The following is a 17,918-nucleotide window of genomic DNA, read 5'->3' as shown; positions in this document are numbered from 1 at the left end:
CTCCAGCAATCTTTTTTGGTGAGTTTTACAGTTAAGCAGAAGGTACTTTAGAAGAACCAGTGATAACAGGAAAATGTATTGAACACTCTCAGCATGAGAACTGGGAGAAAGCTAAGATAATCCATATAGTGCCCCAAGTCAACATGAAGTATTTATTTTTTTTTCCTTTAGAATGATAACACTGCACGTACAACCTGGATAGTGGAAGTGAACAGAGAAAAATGTAAAGCTGTTCAGCTGAAAGCTAAATTGGAAGAAGCATCCTTTAGGAAAGTGTACAGGAAGTGTGCATGAAATACTGCATGAAATTACAATTCTGCCAACACAAATCGTAAATAGCTCTGTAAAATGGGGCTGGGTGCCTCTCATTTGTGAGCAGCAAATAGAGCAGCTATGGCCAGGTGTGCTGAAAGGCTGCAGGCTGGTTGCTCTGACCCCAGTGTAAACCAGGGAGAAGAGTGTAAGGTCACAGCAGCAAATGGAAGCAGCATATAATGTAGCTGAAGTACAGCCCTGGATACCCATCTTTGTAGCTTGAATTTGCTGCATTTCCTTTACCCAGGAAAATCCGTTATGGAGGAAACCTGTCTGTGTCTCACATAAATATCCGAGGAAAACCTTGGAAAATGAGGTGTGAGAGGGTGGGTTTCTAGGTTACACCCACAGAGGGGGCAGACATTAGGGAGGGAGCAGGAAAGGGAAGCACAACACTGGCACAAGGGCAAATGGGACTGACTGCCCAGGAAGCTCCTTTGGCTGGGGGTTCTAAAGGGCTGTTGCCCTCTGAGTCACAATTTGCCTGCTAGAAGAAGCTGTGAGATACTTTACCCTGCCTCAGTTTTCTCTGCCACTGTCAGAGAGTGCCCTTGGGTTACTGCCAGCAGTCTCAAAGTTTAAGTTTGGAAACCTGATGAGTATGAAAATGTAATTTTTCTTAAAATAGACGTTTCCTCAACCAGCAAGAACACCCAAGTACTCCAGAAGTGGCATGTGATTTTATTTTGAATGGCCATCATACTTTTTAAAGCCTTACACCTATGTCAGGCCTCATACCCAACCTGCAGTTCATGGTGTCAGCAGTTATTGGCATAACTGTTTAAAACAAGCAGGATGTCTTCAGACCCTTTGGAGGTCTCTTATTTTTAGCAAGTGATGTTTGGCAGGACTTGATCAAATTGAGGAACTTTGAGAAGAATAACCTGAGTGAAAGTTGGGCAGATGGCACCAGCAGTGGTGTGTGAAGTGTGGGTCAGAGGAGTTGGATCCAAAGGTAGCCTTGAGAAAGGATGCCAAGAGCTGGGGAAAGGCAGTGGAGAGGTCACTGAAGTGGCCTGGAGCAAATATATGACCAAATGCAAGTTATTAGCCTGTGATTTCAGCATGAATTACCACCTCAGCACAAAACTATTACCACAAGAGTAAAGAATCCCATAAACTATAAATAAGCAACAGCATCACTTCAAGAACTGTCTCATAAATGCTTATTTTTATCTCTGAATTGTGGCTTATTATATGGTAATCCTCCCACATATCTGAGCCCCTAAAGCAACCTTTATCCTTCTGGCAGCAGTCTAAAAAAAAAAAAATCAACTGGACCTAATTCTTTCCATGACTTGCCTTTTAATTAATTTATGAACAGTGTAGCTGTTTCTGATCTTCTAGTATCATTTCCAGTTCTTCTATTTTTGCCACCTAATTTTGGAAACTCAAATGCGCTAGTGCAGGGATAAAAATGCTGCGGTCCATAAAACTTAATTAATTTTGTCAAGAAAGATCAGCTCTAGAAGGAGTGCCAATACAATTTAAATGCCACAGGTCATAACTGAAGTTATATTTCTGTGCTACTTCTTCAGTAAACTTTAATTTTAAGTGGCTGGCTGATACACCTGTCTGCAACGATTCACTTCAGCTACCCAACCATATATAAAGCTTTTCTTAAATCCCGGTGGATAGAATGTGTTTCTGTTACCTGCAGGCTGACCATTGCTGTGGAAGGCACAGGCCACAGGTAGCCCATTTAATTTGTTCTGTTGCTGAAAGGTGCTGATATGCAGCTACCCAAGGCTATTTACACATTGAGCTGCCCCTGGATATTAAGAAAGGTGGTGCGGCTTAATTTGTGGTCAAAATCTGCCTGTTAGATCCTGATGTTAGCTTAACTTGTTCTCACACAGATCTCTGTGATTCCCAGCACAAGGAATGAAGAGATTTTTGAACATAGTTTTAATCCTGGCATCATCTCTAGTGGGTACAGAGTGCACACCCCTTTTTCCTCTTGGAGCAGTTCACTTACATTGCCGAAGCTTGTGGGAACTAAAGGGAGCGGTGCTGAGGCCTCCTCAAAGTTGAGCCTTGACACCCTTCAGCTCCGTCTCTTGTGCAGTGCCTAAAGTGTATCATATCCATCAGAATTTTCCTTTTCCTGTCCTCCTGGGCATTGGTGGCATCTGGAAAAACCTCTCAAGCTTGGAGCTGCCAGTGCCCTAGGCTGAGGATGGCTGAGCCACATTGTCCATCCATAGGCTGGGTGTAGGCGACTGTTGCCACAGGCAGCTGGGACTCATTCTCACATGCCCTGCCAGGACCTGTTTTGGATGTGATTGTGTTTGCATTGAGCAGAAAATTAAAAACCACCAAAGTTGTCTTCGTTGTCTTCTTTACACATAACTAACAGAGGAGCCGCTCCACAAGCAGCTCCTGGTTGGACTGTTGAATTCAGTGCATGTGCACAGAACACCCCTGGGTATCCATGGGGACCCACCAGGAAGGATTGGCTCTCAGAGGTCCCATAATACAAGAAATGATCTATTGTAATGCAGATTTCCCCTCTTCCTCAAAGATGTAACAGGCACAGTGTTCTTCACACAGGCTTTGCATTGAGCAGTATTTCAGCTATCCTTGCTGGATTAAAATATATGCCTTGACTAACAAGTGGCTGTGTGCTGGGAGTTATTTTGGAAAGCAATAATGAGCTGCACTACTTGTGGAAGTGGGGGAAACTATAAAGAACCGTAAGGAGAAGTTGTGACAGACCATGCATAGCAATCTCCTCGCTCTTCACAGCCTCTTGAAGACTATCCTGCTGCTAAGCCAGAGGAAGGAGAGCCTTTCCCCTCAGCAAGTGCAAACTGTGACCAGCTCAAGGGTTAGTGCTGATGAAGAAAATTAGGTGGGTGTGCAAGAGAAAGGACAGGCCTTGCGTTATTGCTGTGACTAATAACAAAATTGCTGCAGGTTTTAGCAGTTAAGCTGTTTTTCTTCTGACCTATGGTAAGCTGGCTATTCCAACTAAGCTGCTTTTAGCTCTCAGATGTGAAAGAGATAGGTGAGCAAAGCCTTGCTCACCCTCTAATCAATGCAGAATTAAAGAAAGAGCCACTTAATATATTCTTCCCCAGTAATGACAGTGGCTCTGTTAACTAAGGAGGGGCTAGAGCAAGGGTGTGTGTGTGTGTGTGCAAGAGACTTTACTACAGCTTTGTGGTAACCATTAAAGCCATATCTCACTATATATTACACTTGCTAGTCACTTAGACAGCTTTTCAAAGTGGCTTGTGAACTCTTCTTGTCAGTAGCCATCGTGTAGCTGTCCAGCTCATTATCAGAGCCACCACCTTTGGAGATTTTTCTGTTCATTGCACTTTTGTGACTTTTAGGGTCTCACAGCAGTAGTAGTCAGTGTCTGCTGCTCCCCTCACCCCAACCAGAAGTGCTCCCCTTTGGTGCAAAATGGCCAGTGTCTTACTTTGGTCATGTCTGTCCTTGTCACCTGTTTCCTACACCCCTTAGCTAGCTTTTTCTCAGTGTTTGGAGGTCTCTTTCTCACACGCCCCTCACATATTTTGTTCCTTTGGCAAGTGGCATGGCTACTCCAGCCTCTTCCAGGTCTCTGCAAACCTTTCCCCCTTTAGGATAGAGGCCTTGCTTGGAGGATGGCACTTTGGGCTACCACACAATTACATCAGGTGCCAAATGAAGAATCACTTCTCAGGCCATGCTGAGGAATGTGTCTCCAAGCTCAAGGAGTAAGTGAACTGCAAGTTTGGAGTGCTTCAGGTGGAGAGTTGTGTGGTGCCTGACTGAATGCACCCCATGCTGACAGCTGCTGTATATGCAGGACTAAGAAGGAACTTTGTGAGTGGGAAGCATCATTTTATGTGCATGCTGCTCTTCTCAGAAACTTCACATGCTGAAGTCTTTCCTTAAGCCAGCCACAAAAGGCTTATTTGCTTTTTAAACTCACACCATTAGGGAAGGCATGTTCCATGCAGTGCACAACAGGGAGAAAAGTGACCAGTCTGCATTGCTCCCATCCTGCAGGCTTCCAGTGCATAGCAGTGTTTCTCCACAACAGTGGAATGCATGTTTTTCTTACAAAAGACTATAGTTTCCCAAGACAGCTCTCAAGCCAACAGTCCATTTCAGCTTTATTTATAGAAACAGAAAAACTTACAAAATTATAAAAGATATAGAAAGCACCAAAAAAAACCCAGAAAACCATTTTAGTTCAGAAATAAGCATGCTCTATATGACCTTCAGGGTCATTTCCATATTGGAGACGGAAGTTCTGCATACATACAAATTGGAATCCAATCACTCAGTAGCACTTCAGTTCATGTAATAATGGTAATCAATAAGACTTTGAACAGATTCATGAATTTTTGCTCTAATGGTAATTCCATTTAATTACAAAGTTTGAGCAAAGTCTGAGAAAGTTCTTGCCCTTAGCTCAGTGCTGCCCCAAAATGGAAGCCAATCTCAGATCTTTTTAGTAAATTCAGAGGCTTAGAGCCATATACTCTGTGGCAGAGAGAATCCCTGTGGTTTCTCTCTGTCAGTCAGTCAGTCACGAGAGCCATGTCTTTGGCCAGGCAGCGTTCAAGGTAAGTTATTTTCAACAGGCCACGGTGTCTCCTAGAAATGGCTTCCAGGGGAAATCATGGCATTCTCATGGTGGGGGAGCTGGGGGACTCTTCAAATAAAAGGCTGGAGATTCTGCTTTGAAACAGCAAGAGATGGGCTTTTCTCTGCATGGACAGAGAGCTGAAGCCTCTGCCCTTATTTCTTCAGGAATAAATGGAGGGTAACAAGAAGGCTGCCATAGTTGTGAGCAGTAGAGACATCAGAAATGCAGGCAATGAGCAGAAGCCTGTCTCAGAAACTGAATTTCTTGTTGAATGGATAAGTTAAATCAGACTTGGCTGAAGCTGCAGGAGTGATGGACAGTAGGATACTAATTCCCAACAGGCTGAAATGTCTGCCAGGGGCATGGAACAAGTTTTGACATGCTTTGGGTGGAGGAAGCTGCTTTTGGAAGAAGTCTACTCCAGAACTTGTGGCCTTTTGACCATGGTTAGGGGGAGTGTCTAACTTTTAGAAAGACTAAAGGTCTTCTGGCTGCTCTTCAGTGTCAGTTTAAAACAGAACAGTGTAGGAGACGCCCGTAATATCAGACAGGGGAAGGGTCTCCCCTTAGAAAACAACATGTGCCAAAGCAACCTGCAACCTGGACACCTGTAGGTGTGACCTTCCCAGCTTTGGACAATACAACCTTTGGGAAAAGATGCTGCTGTTACAGGTCTGGCTGTAGCCAAAGGATATAAAGCTCCAGCTAATTTGGTGCCACTGTATTGGACCATTCTGGTTTTTTTTCTAAAGCTCTTAAAAAGTTCCTCCCAGGGTATCTGCAATATATTGCAGGAGCTGATTGCTTGGACACCACAGAATGAAGCAGACTGAACAGATTTACTATTCACCCAGACTGGAGATATCTCCTTTTGTAACAGAACAATACAAGAGGCAGACTCAACGTTCAAAGGTGGTATTAGCCCCAAAATAAAGGTAGTATTTAATACTTTAGCTCTAAGACAAGGCAGAGACCACTTAAAGCCCAAGGAGCTTTAAGAGCTTATTTGATTAAAAAGGAAAGCTGTTCTTTAAGAAAAGACCTTTCTCCCTACTCACTCTTTTTAAAGAAACAAAACCATTTCTAAGGTTACCAAAAAGGTGTTATTTTAAAGGCAAGATTTTAAATGAAGACATTAAAAAGAAAAAGTAGGCTTTGCTACAGTAGGTGAAAAAGTAGCTTAAGGCAGAACTACTCCAGTCAATGAGAATACAAAATGTTCTAGCTTATGTCAGAAAGCAATCAAGAAGAACTGATGAGCATCATGCCCTTCACGGAGTAGTGTAAGTGCAGGGCACAGCCCTACATGCCCCTGGACACCATTTCTGAGAGATTGGGCTTTTTGAATTCTCCAAGGTAGAATTTATTTTTTTCTTCAATATCTCAAAATAGGCAGGAAAACATGAAAACAACCCTCAACATATATAAGATACCTGTTCTGAGATGCACACTTCTGATGTACAGAGTCACAAAGATCCCGTTTTACAAAAATAACATAATTTAAAATGCTTCATAATTTCTCCCCACCCCCAGCTGCAGCCCATCAGTGTTTCTGCAGTTCAATTACTGCATTTGCAATACAGAATCAATTAAATGAGCTTTTGGTTTTAATACATGGACTGAAGACTTGGTCTGGCTCACCCTTGTGAAGATAGAATATCCAGTGTAGAAAAACCATCAACCTGCCTTAATTGTTTGCATCATTCTTAATATGCAGTGTACTTCTGCTCCCATTCAATTCCAACATGAGAATAGCAGTACAGGAACCCAAGAACAGTCAGTGTCGCCCATGGCCAGCCTATAAATAGAAAAGACAGACAATTCTAGTCAGAATAATTAATGACTACTTCAAGTAGAAATACTCTTGGGATGACCAATTTATAATGCTTCTAATTAATTTTATTAGCAATTCAGTCTCATAAGTAAGTAGAGTCAACCCACAAAATTTGCAAAGTAAAATTGTCTAAGCTCCAAGGTTGCCTGACCCCCTGGCAGTCCTTGTCTTTCTCGTTTTCAGGGAGTTGGACCAGATTTATTCCTGTTGAATTACAAAGGTCTGTTTTGATCCTTTCCTTTGGATCTATCAAGCAGATTTCCCCAATGAACCCTGATGCTTTAAGCTGGCTATGATGCTTCCTAGGCACAAAGGGATATATAGCCACAATGAAGATTATTAAAAATCTGGACAATTAAAAATCTATTCTAAACAATTCTAAAACAATTCTAAAACAAAATCTATTTTAAACAATTAAAAATCTGTTCTGCAAAAGGAATCTGGGTGTAAGGTCTGATATACCCCTCTACAGCCCACTAACAGGTAATGTGTGTCAGTGAAGAACAGACAGACCTCTCTGCCTGATTTGCCTGATGCCCAGGTTATTTTTTAACTATAAAGACTCTTCCAATATATAAAGCCTTTTCTGGGGAAATAAAGTTTCATTATTTTTGCTTTTTAGCAAAAGCCACCACCTTTTCACTCAAACTTATCACAGCAAACAGCAGTAAGCAGGAGGTCACAAGCCAAAAGGTCTATTGCTTTCCAGTGGAGCTGTAAATAATTTGAAAAGTCTGTTATCAAGTAAATAATTTTGCATTCCTTGATAGCCTTCCTGACACCTCTATTTCCTTTTTCCATTCTCCTCCTTTCTCTAGAATTTATGAAATTTAAATCTTACAGGTTGAAATCCTCAATGCTAGGCCCTGATGTTTTCTAGTGTGTGTTGTCTGGGGAAAGGGGACAGAGAGGAAGGTGTTTGAATGGCATTTTTTGTTGACATAAAAATTTTGGTCATGTGCATGAATGGTTTGTCTGCATGCTGTCCTAGAACTACCATTATCTGCTTCTGAAAGAAAAGCTGCCCTTCTTGGGGAAAACTCTGATCTAAAGAAACCTACTGGCAGACATGAGATTCCCCTTTGGCCTGGAAGAAGGGATGGAGAGAAGCCATAACCTCTGCACAGCATGATACTCCAGGAGGAGCTCTTTCTGAAGGTATATTTACAAGGCACTTTGCAGGCTGGTTTTGTTCAGCCTCCAAGCTAATTCCAGACAGTTTAATTGTGCTCACATCCAGCTGAGCCTTAGCTCAACACTCTGCTCACAGCAGAATTCACAGCCCCAGACTCAGTCCTGCACTCCTGGGGATGGCATGTGCTGGGACCCTTCCTCTGTGCTCCAAGAGCTGGGCAGTGTCACACTTCACCCTGGAACAGGTTCAGAAAAAGTTGCATCCCCCTGCTGTGAATAACGGTACTTGTTTCATGATTATATATATATATATATATATATATATTCTCACCTTGCTTTGTGGTGAAATACAGTCCTGTAACCTGATTTTCATGGAGACATTTACAAATATTAATCCCTTGTCTTCACAACACCCTGAAGTGAAATTATACTTTTGTTTAATTATTTGTTTCACAAAACAAATTTGCTGAGGTATCTCCAAAGGGATTTTTAACCATAAAAGACTTGGTTTTATTTCAGTGAAATTAGCCTACTGCAGATTGGGTTTTACCTTCAATAGCAAGCTAAAGCCCAGCTGTGCTTTGTCTCTGCTAAAATTGCATGTGAAAGTATGTCAATAGATGTAATAAAAACATACCTCTTCTGGCAGCAATATTGTGGTGGCTGCTTTATACAGACAGAGCCAGAAAATTAAAAGAGGACTGAGTCTAGAATTGTTCTTGTGTTTTACGGGCACTTTGGAAATTTGCTAGTTACATGTTTTGCATTTTTAAATACTGTAAAGCTCTGGCACACAGAAAATGTGCCAACAGTGGATGACTTGCTTGCTCTCCCCAACCAGCATATTAGAGATCTGCACTGGAAATATTTTCTAGATGTCTTAGATTTCTGATAATATTCCTCCACAGTGCCCAAAACCTGGGTTCACAGGGTTCTTAGCCACTATATTCAAGCTTGTGGTAATCCTCCTGAAAAGCAGGGAGTCTGTCCTGTAGTGTCAGGGATGGCATTCAGCACATCATCTCCTGATCTAACGAAGGTGAGAAGGAAGGGGGAAGACAAAGTGACCCCAATATGGGTAAAGGATAAGGGGATTTTAAAAAATTTAATCTTGTTAGTGTTCTTCAAGAAGGTGCTGCACAATCCCAGGGGCATTTCTTGCTGCACAAGTAGGAGGCAGCTCCAAGCAGGGGTAAGGGGGCCTTGCCCTTTCTTACCATACTGGAACCACGTGCAGTGCTGGTAAGTGGGTGGAAATGCATGTGAGTGAAGCAAAGGCATCATGCTCTGCTCCTTGGCAATCCTAGATTAGCTCCAGCTCACTCAAGGCAGATTTGCACAGGTGTATCCACACTTGAGAAGCCCAAGGCCAGCCTGAATCAAGCAGGGGACTTTTAAACTGTTTTCACTCATCTATTCCATTTTAGGACTGGATATACAATAAAGTCATTGAAAAATCTGAAGAAGTTGGTCTCCAGAAGGTGATGATGTAGGGAAGGACACGTGGAGCAATGCTAATCCAGCAAGGCTGCAATTTCAAATTCTGCCCAGAGTGTGTTTTTCCTTGTAGGTGACCTCCATAATAAAACAGCAGCACGAGCTGCTCTCTTGCAAGGTAAGGTCACAGAATCCTTTTCTGGCTTCCACGGTTTCTCCTTGTAAACCCAAGCAACCAAACAGTACTGATGGCCTTGGATCCACAGTTCCAAGGAAATTTCCTCCTTTTACCCTGGGCCAGCATCTTAAGGTATGTTCCTACCTCAGGCCTTCTGCTGCCTCTCATTCTGCTCCTACTGTCAGACACCATTCAGGGGGCTCTTCTTTTTGGGGACTCCTCAGCTTTACCTAATCCCCTTAAACCACTGCACCCTCACCTGTGCTGTACCAGTCTCCAAACTCTACCTGGCAGCATACATGCCTGCATTCTAGATCAGTATCTCTCTATAAAGTCATACATAGAATGTACTCTCCAAAACATTATTGGTTTCAGATCAAGCACTAGGCTCTTATGAAATGACTGAGTTAAGCCTGTCTATTCAAAATCATGTCACATATCACCTTAAATCTTACAGTTTCTCAACTGGTTTCAGTAATTTGATTTTGGGCTTGAAGGCTGAGTTTCATGGGACTACACAGATTGTCATAATTTTTTTCACAGAAAGATGAATTTGTGTTCATTAACATATGCTGTTTGTAGATACAAGGACTAGTTAATATGCTGTTTGAAAATCCAGTAAGGTTTGTGAGCTTTACCTGCACAAATTTCTTTTAAGACAGCTGGATATCACTTTTAACAAAGGAGCACTGAGTGAAAATCACAACCAAATTCTCTGGTTATGGTGAGATATGCTACCACACAAAACATTAAATATAAGCTCCTTTGTGAGGAGGAGTGCAAATTTTGTGAAGAGGTAGCAGCAGTACTTCATCCATCCATCCATCCATCCATCCATCCATCCATCCATCCATCCATCCATCCATCCATCCATCCCACAACCTCCTCCCAGAGAAGTCTTCAGCCCCAGCTAGGCCTGTGGCACTGCTCTGTCCAACACAGCTCATGGACTTTCCAGGAGTCTTGCTGGTTAAAAACGCATTTTAGTATGTTATGCAGTCAGCTTTCAGCCTAATGAGCAGAAGACTTGTTTTCATTACATGATCCAGACAGAATTGATACAAACTTGCTGCAACAGGAACAGCTTTTGGAGTTACTCTTTCAGCTTCTTATCTCTCATTCCCAAGTATTTCTGCATACTTTGCAAATGACTAGAAAAGGTCTTATTTCTAGCACATTCTGGATTTTTACAGGAGTGGGGTAAAACTAAGCATTCAGCTGAAGAGTCTGGATCACAGACTCTCAAAAGACCAGTTATATCCTTATTACCTCAGTTCAAATCATTTGAACCAACATTTAATCATGTATCCAGAAGGAAATTCTTTCAAATCTCCTCATCAGCAATGACAAAGAATCACACTGGCAATGTTTTGGGCATATCCAGGGCATACCATCATCAAAACACTACAAAACAGTCCTTTGTTCCCTTCCAACCCGTGAGATGTAAGAGAAAGGGGCTGCAGTTATGTTTTGCATTTTCTAAAACTGCCTTAGTGGTTCTTGGACCTAAATGTTATTTTTAGATGTGCCTTGGCTGCACAGTCCTCAGAAGTCTTCAAGTGTAGAGTAGTTATTAAATCAATTGAAGTCAGAAGAACTAATCTCCCTGAAAAGCTTGGCTACAGGAGCATACATCTACTCTGACTTTGATTTGGAAGTACCTAAGTTGCTGTAAGGCTTAGCACTCAGGAAAATTTATTCTTAAACAAAAGTTCAAATGTGACAAAGACACTGAAGCAATTCCTCTGTAAAGTGGAATTAAAGAGACACAAGGGTGGGAAGGAGGGGGAACAGGCACCAGTCTGTCAAGCATAATAAAAAGCCAAAGCAAACCAGATTTGAGGCCAAGACATCTCTTACCTACAATTACTAACATACTTAGAGGATCAGTAAAAATACCACTTTTTCTGAAAAAAAAATCCACATGGAGCATCTCCAAATGTTGGGCTAGATAAACTCTGCATTTTTAAATTTTATTTTAGTGTCTTTTTGTCACTTCCAGGTGGACTTCTAACCATTACAGCAGGGAATGGCACACAGCATGTGTTACAAACATGGTGCAGTTTTGATACCAAATTAGTCTTCGGATATTTCGAAAAGTAAAACTCTACCTGTTTTCAGCTGTGTTGTAGCAAAGCCCTAGCCTGATTCAGAGCAGGTTTTTTTGCTGCTACTTTCAGCCTCCACATTGCACATGTGTCAAAGGACAGGCAATAAATTCTGCCAGCCAACACACAGCCCTCCAAGTCCCAGCTGGGCATCTCCATCCTCCCACCCCATGTAAAGCAGCACACAGTCACAGGGTCTATAAATTCAGGACGCCACCTTGCCCCATCATGAGCCCCCAGCTAACAGCTCCCACGTATTTCCCCTCCATCCATTGTGCAGCTTGGGAGCAGAGGAGCTCAGCCAAGGGGAACCAGCTTGGGAGATTAGGTAAGGCTGACCAGAACTATTCCTACAGATTTACAGGCATTGAAGACACTCTAGTTGGTGGGTGTGGAAAAGGTTCAAATATTAATAAATAATAAGTATTACTGTACAATAGGTAGTATTTCAAAGGAAACTCAGGGAAGTGCTGTAAGGATAACTCAGATCTGTCCCATGCACCATCTAGAAACATGACTGCGAAGGACAAAATTCTAAGCTTCCAGGTCTAGACCTGAACCTCAGCCAGGTACACTGGCAGTAACCACAAAAGCTGCCTCTTCAATAGACATGAAGCAATTTCCATCAAAAGGCATTAAACAAATGTGTAATGTAGCAGTCTACTTATGTGAATTTTAAATCATACCATCCTGAAGAATGCTTACATCTGTTGCTAAGTGAGTACTTATCACTGTGGTGAAAAACTGAAAATGGAGAGATAACAGTACAAGACCATCAGCTGCAACACAGGATGACCACAAATCATTCAGATCAGCATTACTGAAAGCAAAAATCCAAAGTCTCTTAGTGTTCTCATAATACAGATAGGTTGGATTTAGTAGACAGAAGTCACATAAGTTGTGGCTCTCCTGTGTTCTTACTGTGCATGGAATCAGGCTTTACCATAGCTAAAATAATTTTACTTTTATGTTTGATGGCACTGAAGAAAGTTGTGTGTTGACAAAGACTTTATTAAGCAACAAGACATCACTTTAACCTACGTCAGGGCTAAGGTTGCTGACCACGGTTTTTTCTTTTAATTAGATAAGTTGCAAATAAATTCATAGGTAGAGCTCACAAGATTGGTCTAACCTATAACTTTTATAAAGCACCCCCCAACACAATTCAGTGATGATGCCAAAACTATTTTCATTGCACTAAGTAAGTATATGAAAAAAAAACAAACAACAAAACCAAAACAAAAACCCCCACAACCACCACACTGTGCTGTTTGTTGGTAAATGGTTTTGGGATGCAGGTATCCATTCAGGGTATGCCTGCCTGCATGGAGCTAGAGCTACCTCTTTGGAGCTAGAACTTCATTTAATGCTAACCAACCATCACCACTGCCAGCTCTCCAGATGCTGCACAATGTGGACTAGAAGGATTATTTCCACAGTATGTATCACATGATATGAGAAGGATAACTTTATATTTCTTGGCGTGTTTTTGTTGTATTATCCTACCTTAAGCATTTTTACTCCTAACCCTTGTATAAAGCCCAAAAAATTTCACAGGAGTTATGCCTTCTGCTTCATGTTTTCAAATACATTTTTACCCTCTACTAGTTTTCCCAGCAGAGCCAGGCAGTTGAAAAAAGCCTGATATTTTAGGCAGTAATTGTGGTCTCATGCATATCAAGTTGACTCTGGAGTAATTCAACAAAAATCAAAAGAATCATATTCATGCTACTGCTGACTTTGAATTAACAGTAAGGAAGAGTGATGAAAACTGCCTGTCGGAATCTTCCTGCCAAAATTGCTAATGAGAAAGGGAAAAAAATCCAACCAACCAGCTTTAGTTTCCAGATTATGAAGGGGCGAATCTGTAAATCAGAAGCAACCTTCCCTCTCCTCCCATGTCTTAAATTGAGAACTACACACAGCTAATATGAAATCAAAGCTCAGAAACTATGAAATCTTAATGCTCATTTATTTTTAGAACAGAGACAAAAGCTTCTAAAAGCATTATCATAAACAAAGATCCATCTTCATCCAGAAGCAAGGCAAAAGAGCTACCTCTATGAAGTGTTCTGCAAAGCAAACATTTCAGTAATATATCTGGCTTAGGGCAATACTATATTTATCATTAAATGTCTACTCAGGTATTCCCAACAGAATTTCCTTAAATATGGTATCAACAAGTACATATAGATGAGAGCTGCAAAGATTTTAGGGCATTTTTCAGTTGTAATTATCTGCTGAATGTTATATATACCAATGGAAACATCAGAACCAGGAGCTCATTTTGTTACAGTTTTAAGATGAAATGGGAGAATTAAGAGTTAACTCCCCAGGAGAACATGAACATCCCAAAGCCAGAGCTGGGAACGTTGCTGTTGCCTGGCAGGATCCTGAGGTGAGCATCTGCCTCTCACTGAGCAGAAGATGCCCATGTTATATATAGAGAGACATGCTGAGCAGAAAGGTGAATGAACTTCCCCTCTGCTAGAGCTTCAAATTTCAGGAAGATTTCTGTACCAGTCTAGCTGGGGTTCTTGGATTTAGGTTTGTGTGTCAGGCTTTTCACATACAATGAAATTCCTTCTCTTGCCTTTTAGTGCCAGGGAGCCCTTGAGAAATCAAGGCTATATGCTCACAAAAGAAGAGGATTTAAACCAGGGATTCAGGCACGTGCCATCAATCACCAGCAAGCAAACATTTGGGTAAAAGGGTGAAGCACTATAATTTATTTCCTCAATGTGATTTCTGGCTAAGGTACCCTGAAGTGGTCATAAATAAAAGACGCTTAAATTACCGTAAAATAATTAATTTTTAAATATGAAGAATGATTTAAAGATTAATTATTCACAATCTCCTTCCTACCTGCAACCCATTTCTTAATATGCCATTTTTCCTTTTCATCCTCAAAACCACTCATATTCCAAGACCATTGCAGCTATTCCATGGTGCTGTCTTGTGTCTTCACAGCATTATTAGGAAAAAAGCAGACATTGTGACAAATTTAACAAGTATTTACAACCAGCTACATTAGCAACAAACAAACTACAACTCCTTATCGCAGAGCTCTTGTAGCTGAAATGCTCCATGAATAAAAATTATATTAACTACTAGAGCTTAATGCAGTCAGAGAAGGGCTGAGTGCACAGTGTTAATTTACATGAACACTGCATTTTGATAATTGCTATATCAGTGTAAAGCTAACACTACAAGTGAGGTCATTGAGCTGAGTTCTCACTTAACAGAAATACAAATATCTTGAGGGATGGAAGTGCACAGATAAGGTAACCAGGCAATCTTGCAGTTGTTTACTGAGCTGTAGCAATCGATGCAGGACTAAGGCATTTTGAACTGCTGGTCTCAGGCTGTATGAAGTTACTCCCATTCTGATTGTGTCTTGTTTTCACAGAGTCACCAAAGGGTAAAGAAAAGGGCTGATGCAGATTTAGGGAGGCAGCCCTGGAAAGACAGTGGTGCCTGGAGACAAAACCTTGACAACAAACAATCTCCATCCCACTGGTGGCATACGCCGTGAAATGGAATTGTTGCACACAAGTTATCTGGAGCAAAAGGCCCAAACACGATTGCCTCAGTTGACCACTTTTTGATAGAACGTCTTTTTCACTTCTCATCTGCACAAATTGACCTGACCCTGCTGCAGCCCATAGAATCATAGCAACTGAACAGAAGATTTATCAGTAAAATAGTTCAGTTATAGATAGTTTGTGGATAAGAGTACATTCATTTTCATTTTATTGGGGAAACAATTCTGTGTTAGTCCATCATCAAGACTACCTGAAACAAAGGAAAAAACTAGTTTAAAATTCCTTGAATGATGTCAATATTTAATTGACTTCAAGGACAAAATTAGAAAATTTGCTTGTATACTCTCAGAAAACACATTCTGGATTTCAAGGGTACATGTACTGAATCTGGGGAGGGAATACCTTATTTTCTGCCATCTGTATGAACTGGGCAACACAGAGCCCAGAGAGTACCTAAAAATACAGGCCTACCTGGGTGAGCTGTGTAAGCACAGAGGTTATCTGAAGCAAGAGGTGGTAAACCATTCATCACCTGTGTCAGAAAATACAGATTAAAAATACCCAAGCAGCTATATCAACATGGAAAATCTGCCAGCACTTCCAAGGGCAGGGATCTCATTTCCTAAGCTCTGCTCTGCTTTTCTGGGATCTGGTATCAGACCAGTAAGCAGCCTCCCAAGGGGAGGAAGTGTGATCTGCACAAATCTGAATGAGTAACTTACCAGTGTGGTCATGGAGATCGAAACCATTCCATCAATCCAAGCTGATACTGAGGGATACAACCCTTCTTTGCCTTGTAGCTTGCTTAGTGGAATGTACATGGGAAGTTTTAAATCTTCTAACAGCCTAGCTTCCCTGTTTTAAGCAAGCTTCCTGAGCAGCTGCTGGAGGGGATCACTCACAATGTTCCTTTCAGGTAAGATGGCTGCACTGGCGTAGCAAAGCATATACAGAAACACGTCTGCAACTACAAAAAGATCTCATGAAACCCCATCTTTTAAAATTGTTATATCTTTACCAGCATATTCCCTTTTCTAGAAGGAAAAAAACACAAACCCTCACAACCTTTCCATTACATAAAACCATAACAAAGTTATAGAATTACCATGCCTTGCCAGAAACCTTTCACCTATGTCTAAATTGCCTTATTTAACGAAGTGCAGTTTAGTGCAATGAGATACCATCTTTCCACGTGCTTCTCTGGCCCACTAAAATGAGCAAGGAGCATGATCTGATGCATGGCTGTTATACCCTCTGTCCCACCTGGGCTCTGCTACTCAGTGTAATAAAAAGTGGTGCAGCAAATCTTCAGCATGACTGTTAGTAACGCCAATATTCACATTTTGCTCCAAACCAGCATATACCTACCCCTCTCTGGAGGGATCCATTTATGTACATGAGCACAATACCATTCAACTAGTTTCCTCTTCTTCTTCTGTCCCTGGCCAAGACATGTTGGAGAGAGCAGGATCCTGCCAGCCTCACTAACTCCCTGCTTCCCCTCCTGGTGGGGCAGCCTTAATGGCAGAGACTGCACTTCGCTCCCAACCACCCTGGGATTTCTCCTAGTGCTAATTTCACATCTCCTGGGAGAGAAATATAATGAGAACTGGCTACGAAGCAGTCATTTCCATTTGTAAATGGGATAGCACAAAGGAAGAAATGAGAACAAATTTCCATATGTACAGTCTCTGCTAAACAATCATCTCTGCAAATCTTTCCCCAGCGTGTGTGGTGCACGCTGCCTTTATGGGATCAGCCGCATAACCAGAATAATTAATTAATCCAGGCACCGTCGCATCAGCTCAGAGGATCCAATAGAACAGAACTGGATCAGATCTGATTTCAGACCACAGTTCATGTGCAATGGTGTGGCTACATGGATTAGCTATTTTACAGATAAATTTGGGCTAATTAATGAATACTGCATCTCAAGCAGGCCCCAGCTGCAATCAAATATCTTTGTTTACAATCACTACATGTCAAAACAACACTTCCCCACATCCTCATTTTTAAATTAAAACAGCAAGATGCCCAAAAGAACACAGTGGCTACAGAGGCTGGCTGGGCATGGGCAAAGCCAGTGTTGAAGAAGGACAGAGTGCAGAGTGTCCATAGTTTACCCAATCTAGCTGGAGAAGAACCAAAAGACTGCCTGTTTTTTTGCTGGGGGTGGGGCAGGGGGACAGGGTATATGACTCACCCTGCTGAAATAGGCCGCTTATCTTCTGAAGACAGTGTCACTCCCCATCTTGACAAGAAGAGTAATGCCAATTTCTTTGGCAGTAATTAGCATACATACTAGAGAGGACAGAAGGTTCATTTTCTTCCCTTCTTTATTTTCAGTTGGCTCTTCTACTGATTCTACATGAATTATTACTAAGAATCAATGCCTTATGCTGAAGTAAATATTCTGGATGAAATGGAAGAGCTTCTCAAATTTTATGCATCGTCACTGAATGCAGCTGATTTTTGCACAGGAGATGAACATTTAGAAAGAAAAGTATCAGTTTGTTTTACTGGTTCTTTTCCCTATCTGGAAATCTTAAATGCACAATCTGATTGTCTAGCCACCATATATCACCTTACTAATTCCTTAAAAAAATCTTTTGAACAGACACTGGCACATCCACGATAGATTTGGAAAGTTGCTGTTTTTTGATCAGATTTTCCAACACAAGTTTTAGCATTCTTCACATCTGCTCACACTGTATTCATCATATGGGTCAAAACTGCTCTTGATAAGTCCTTCTTCCCCTTTGAAGAATTACTTTGC

At 41.4% G+C, this 17,918-nt stretch overlaps 1 protein-coding gene across 15 annotated transcripts in view; it reads right to left on the bottom strand.

The window, feature by feature from the left end:
* The window catches only part of HHAT (hedgehog acyltransferase), a 186,338-nt gene that overhangs the window by 3,345 nt on the left and 165,075 nt on the right, over window positions 1-17,918 (bottom strand). For 9 of the 15 annotated variants that reach the window (XM_086878509.1, XM_086878510.1, XM_086878511.1 and 6 more), the window contains one exon: window positions 4,404-6,704. In XM_086878509.1, the coding sequence (XP_086734635.1) occupies window positions 6,613-6,704 (92 nt within the window). In that variant the 3' untranslated portion in view covers window positions 4,404-6,612. Of the gene's footprint in view, window positions 1-4,403; window positions 6,705-14,462; window positions 14,560-15,613; window positions 15,675-15,864; window positions 16,110-17,918 lie in introns of those variants that run through there. The other 6 variants (XM_086878513.1, XM_086878516.1, XM_086878519.1 and 3 more) reach the window with 2 other exon arrangements.

Source organism: Cyanistes caeruleus, chromosome 2, assembly GCF_971803275.1.
Source record: "Cyanistes caeruleus chromosome 2, bCyaCae1.hap1.1, whole genome shotgun sequence".
In the NCBI taxonomy this organism is placed as follows: domain Eukaryota; kingdom Metazoa; phylum Chordata; class Aves; order Passeriformes; family Paridae; genus Cyanistes; species Cyanistes caeruleus.
The sequence above is the reverse complement of the archived record's forward strand: the minus strand, read 5'-3'. Positions and strand labels throughout refer to the sequence as shown.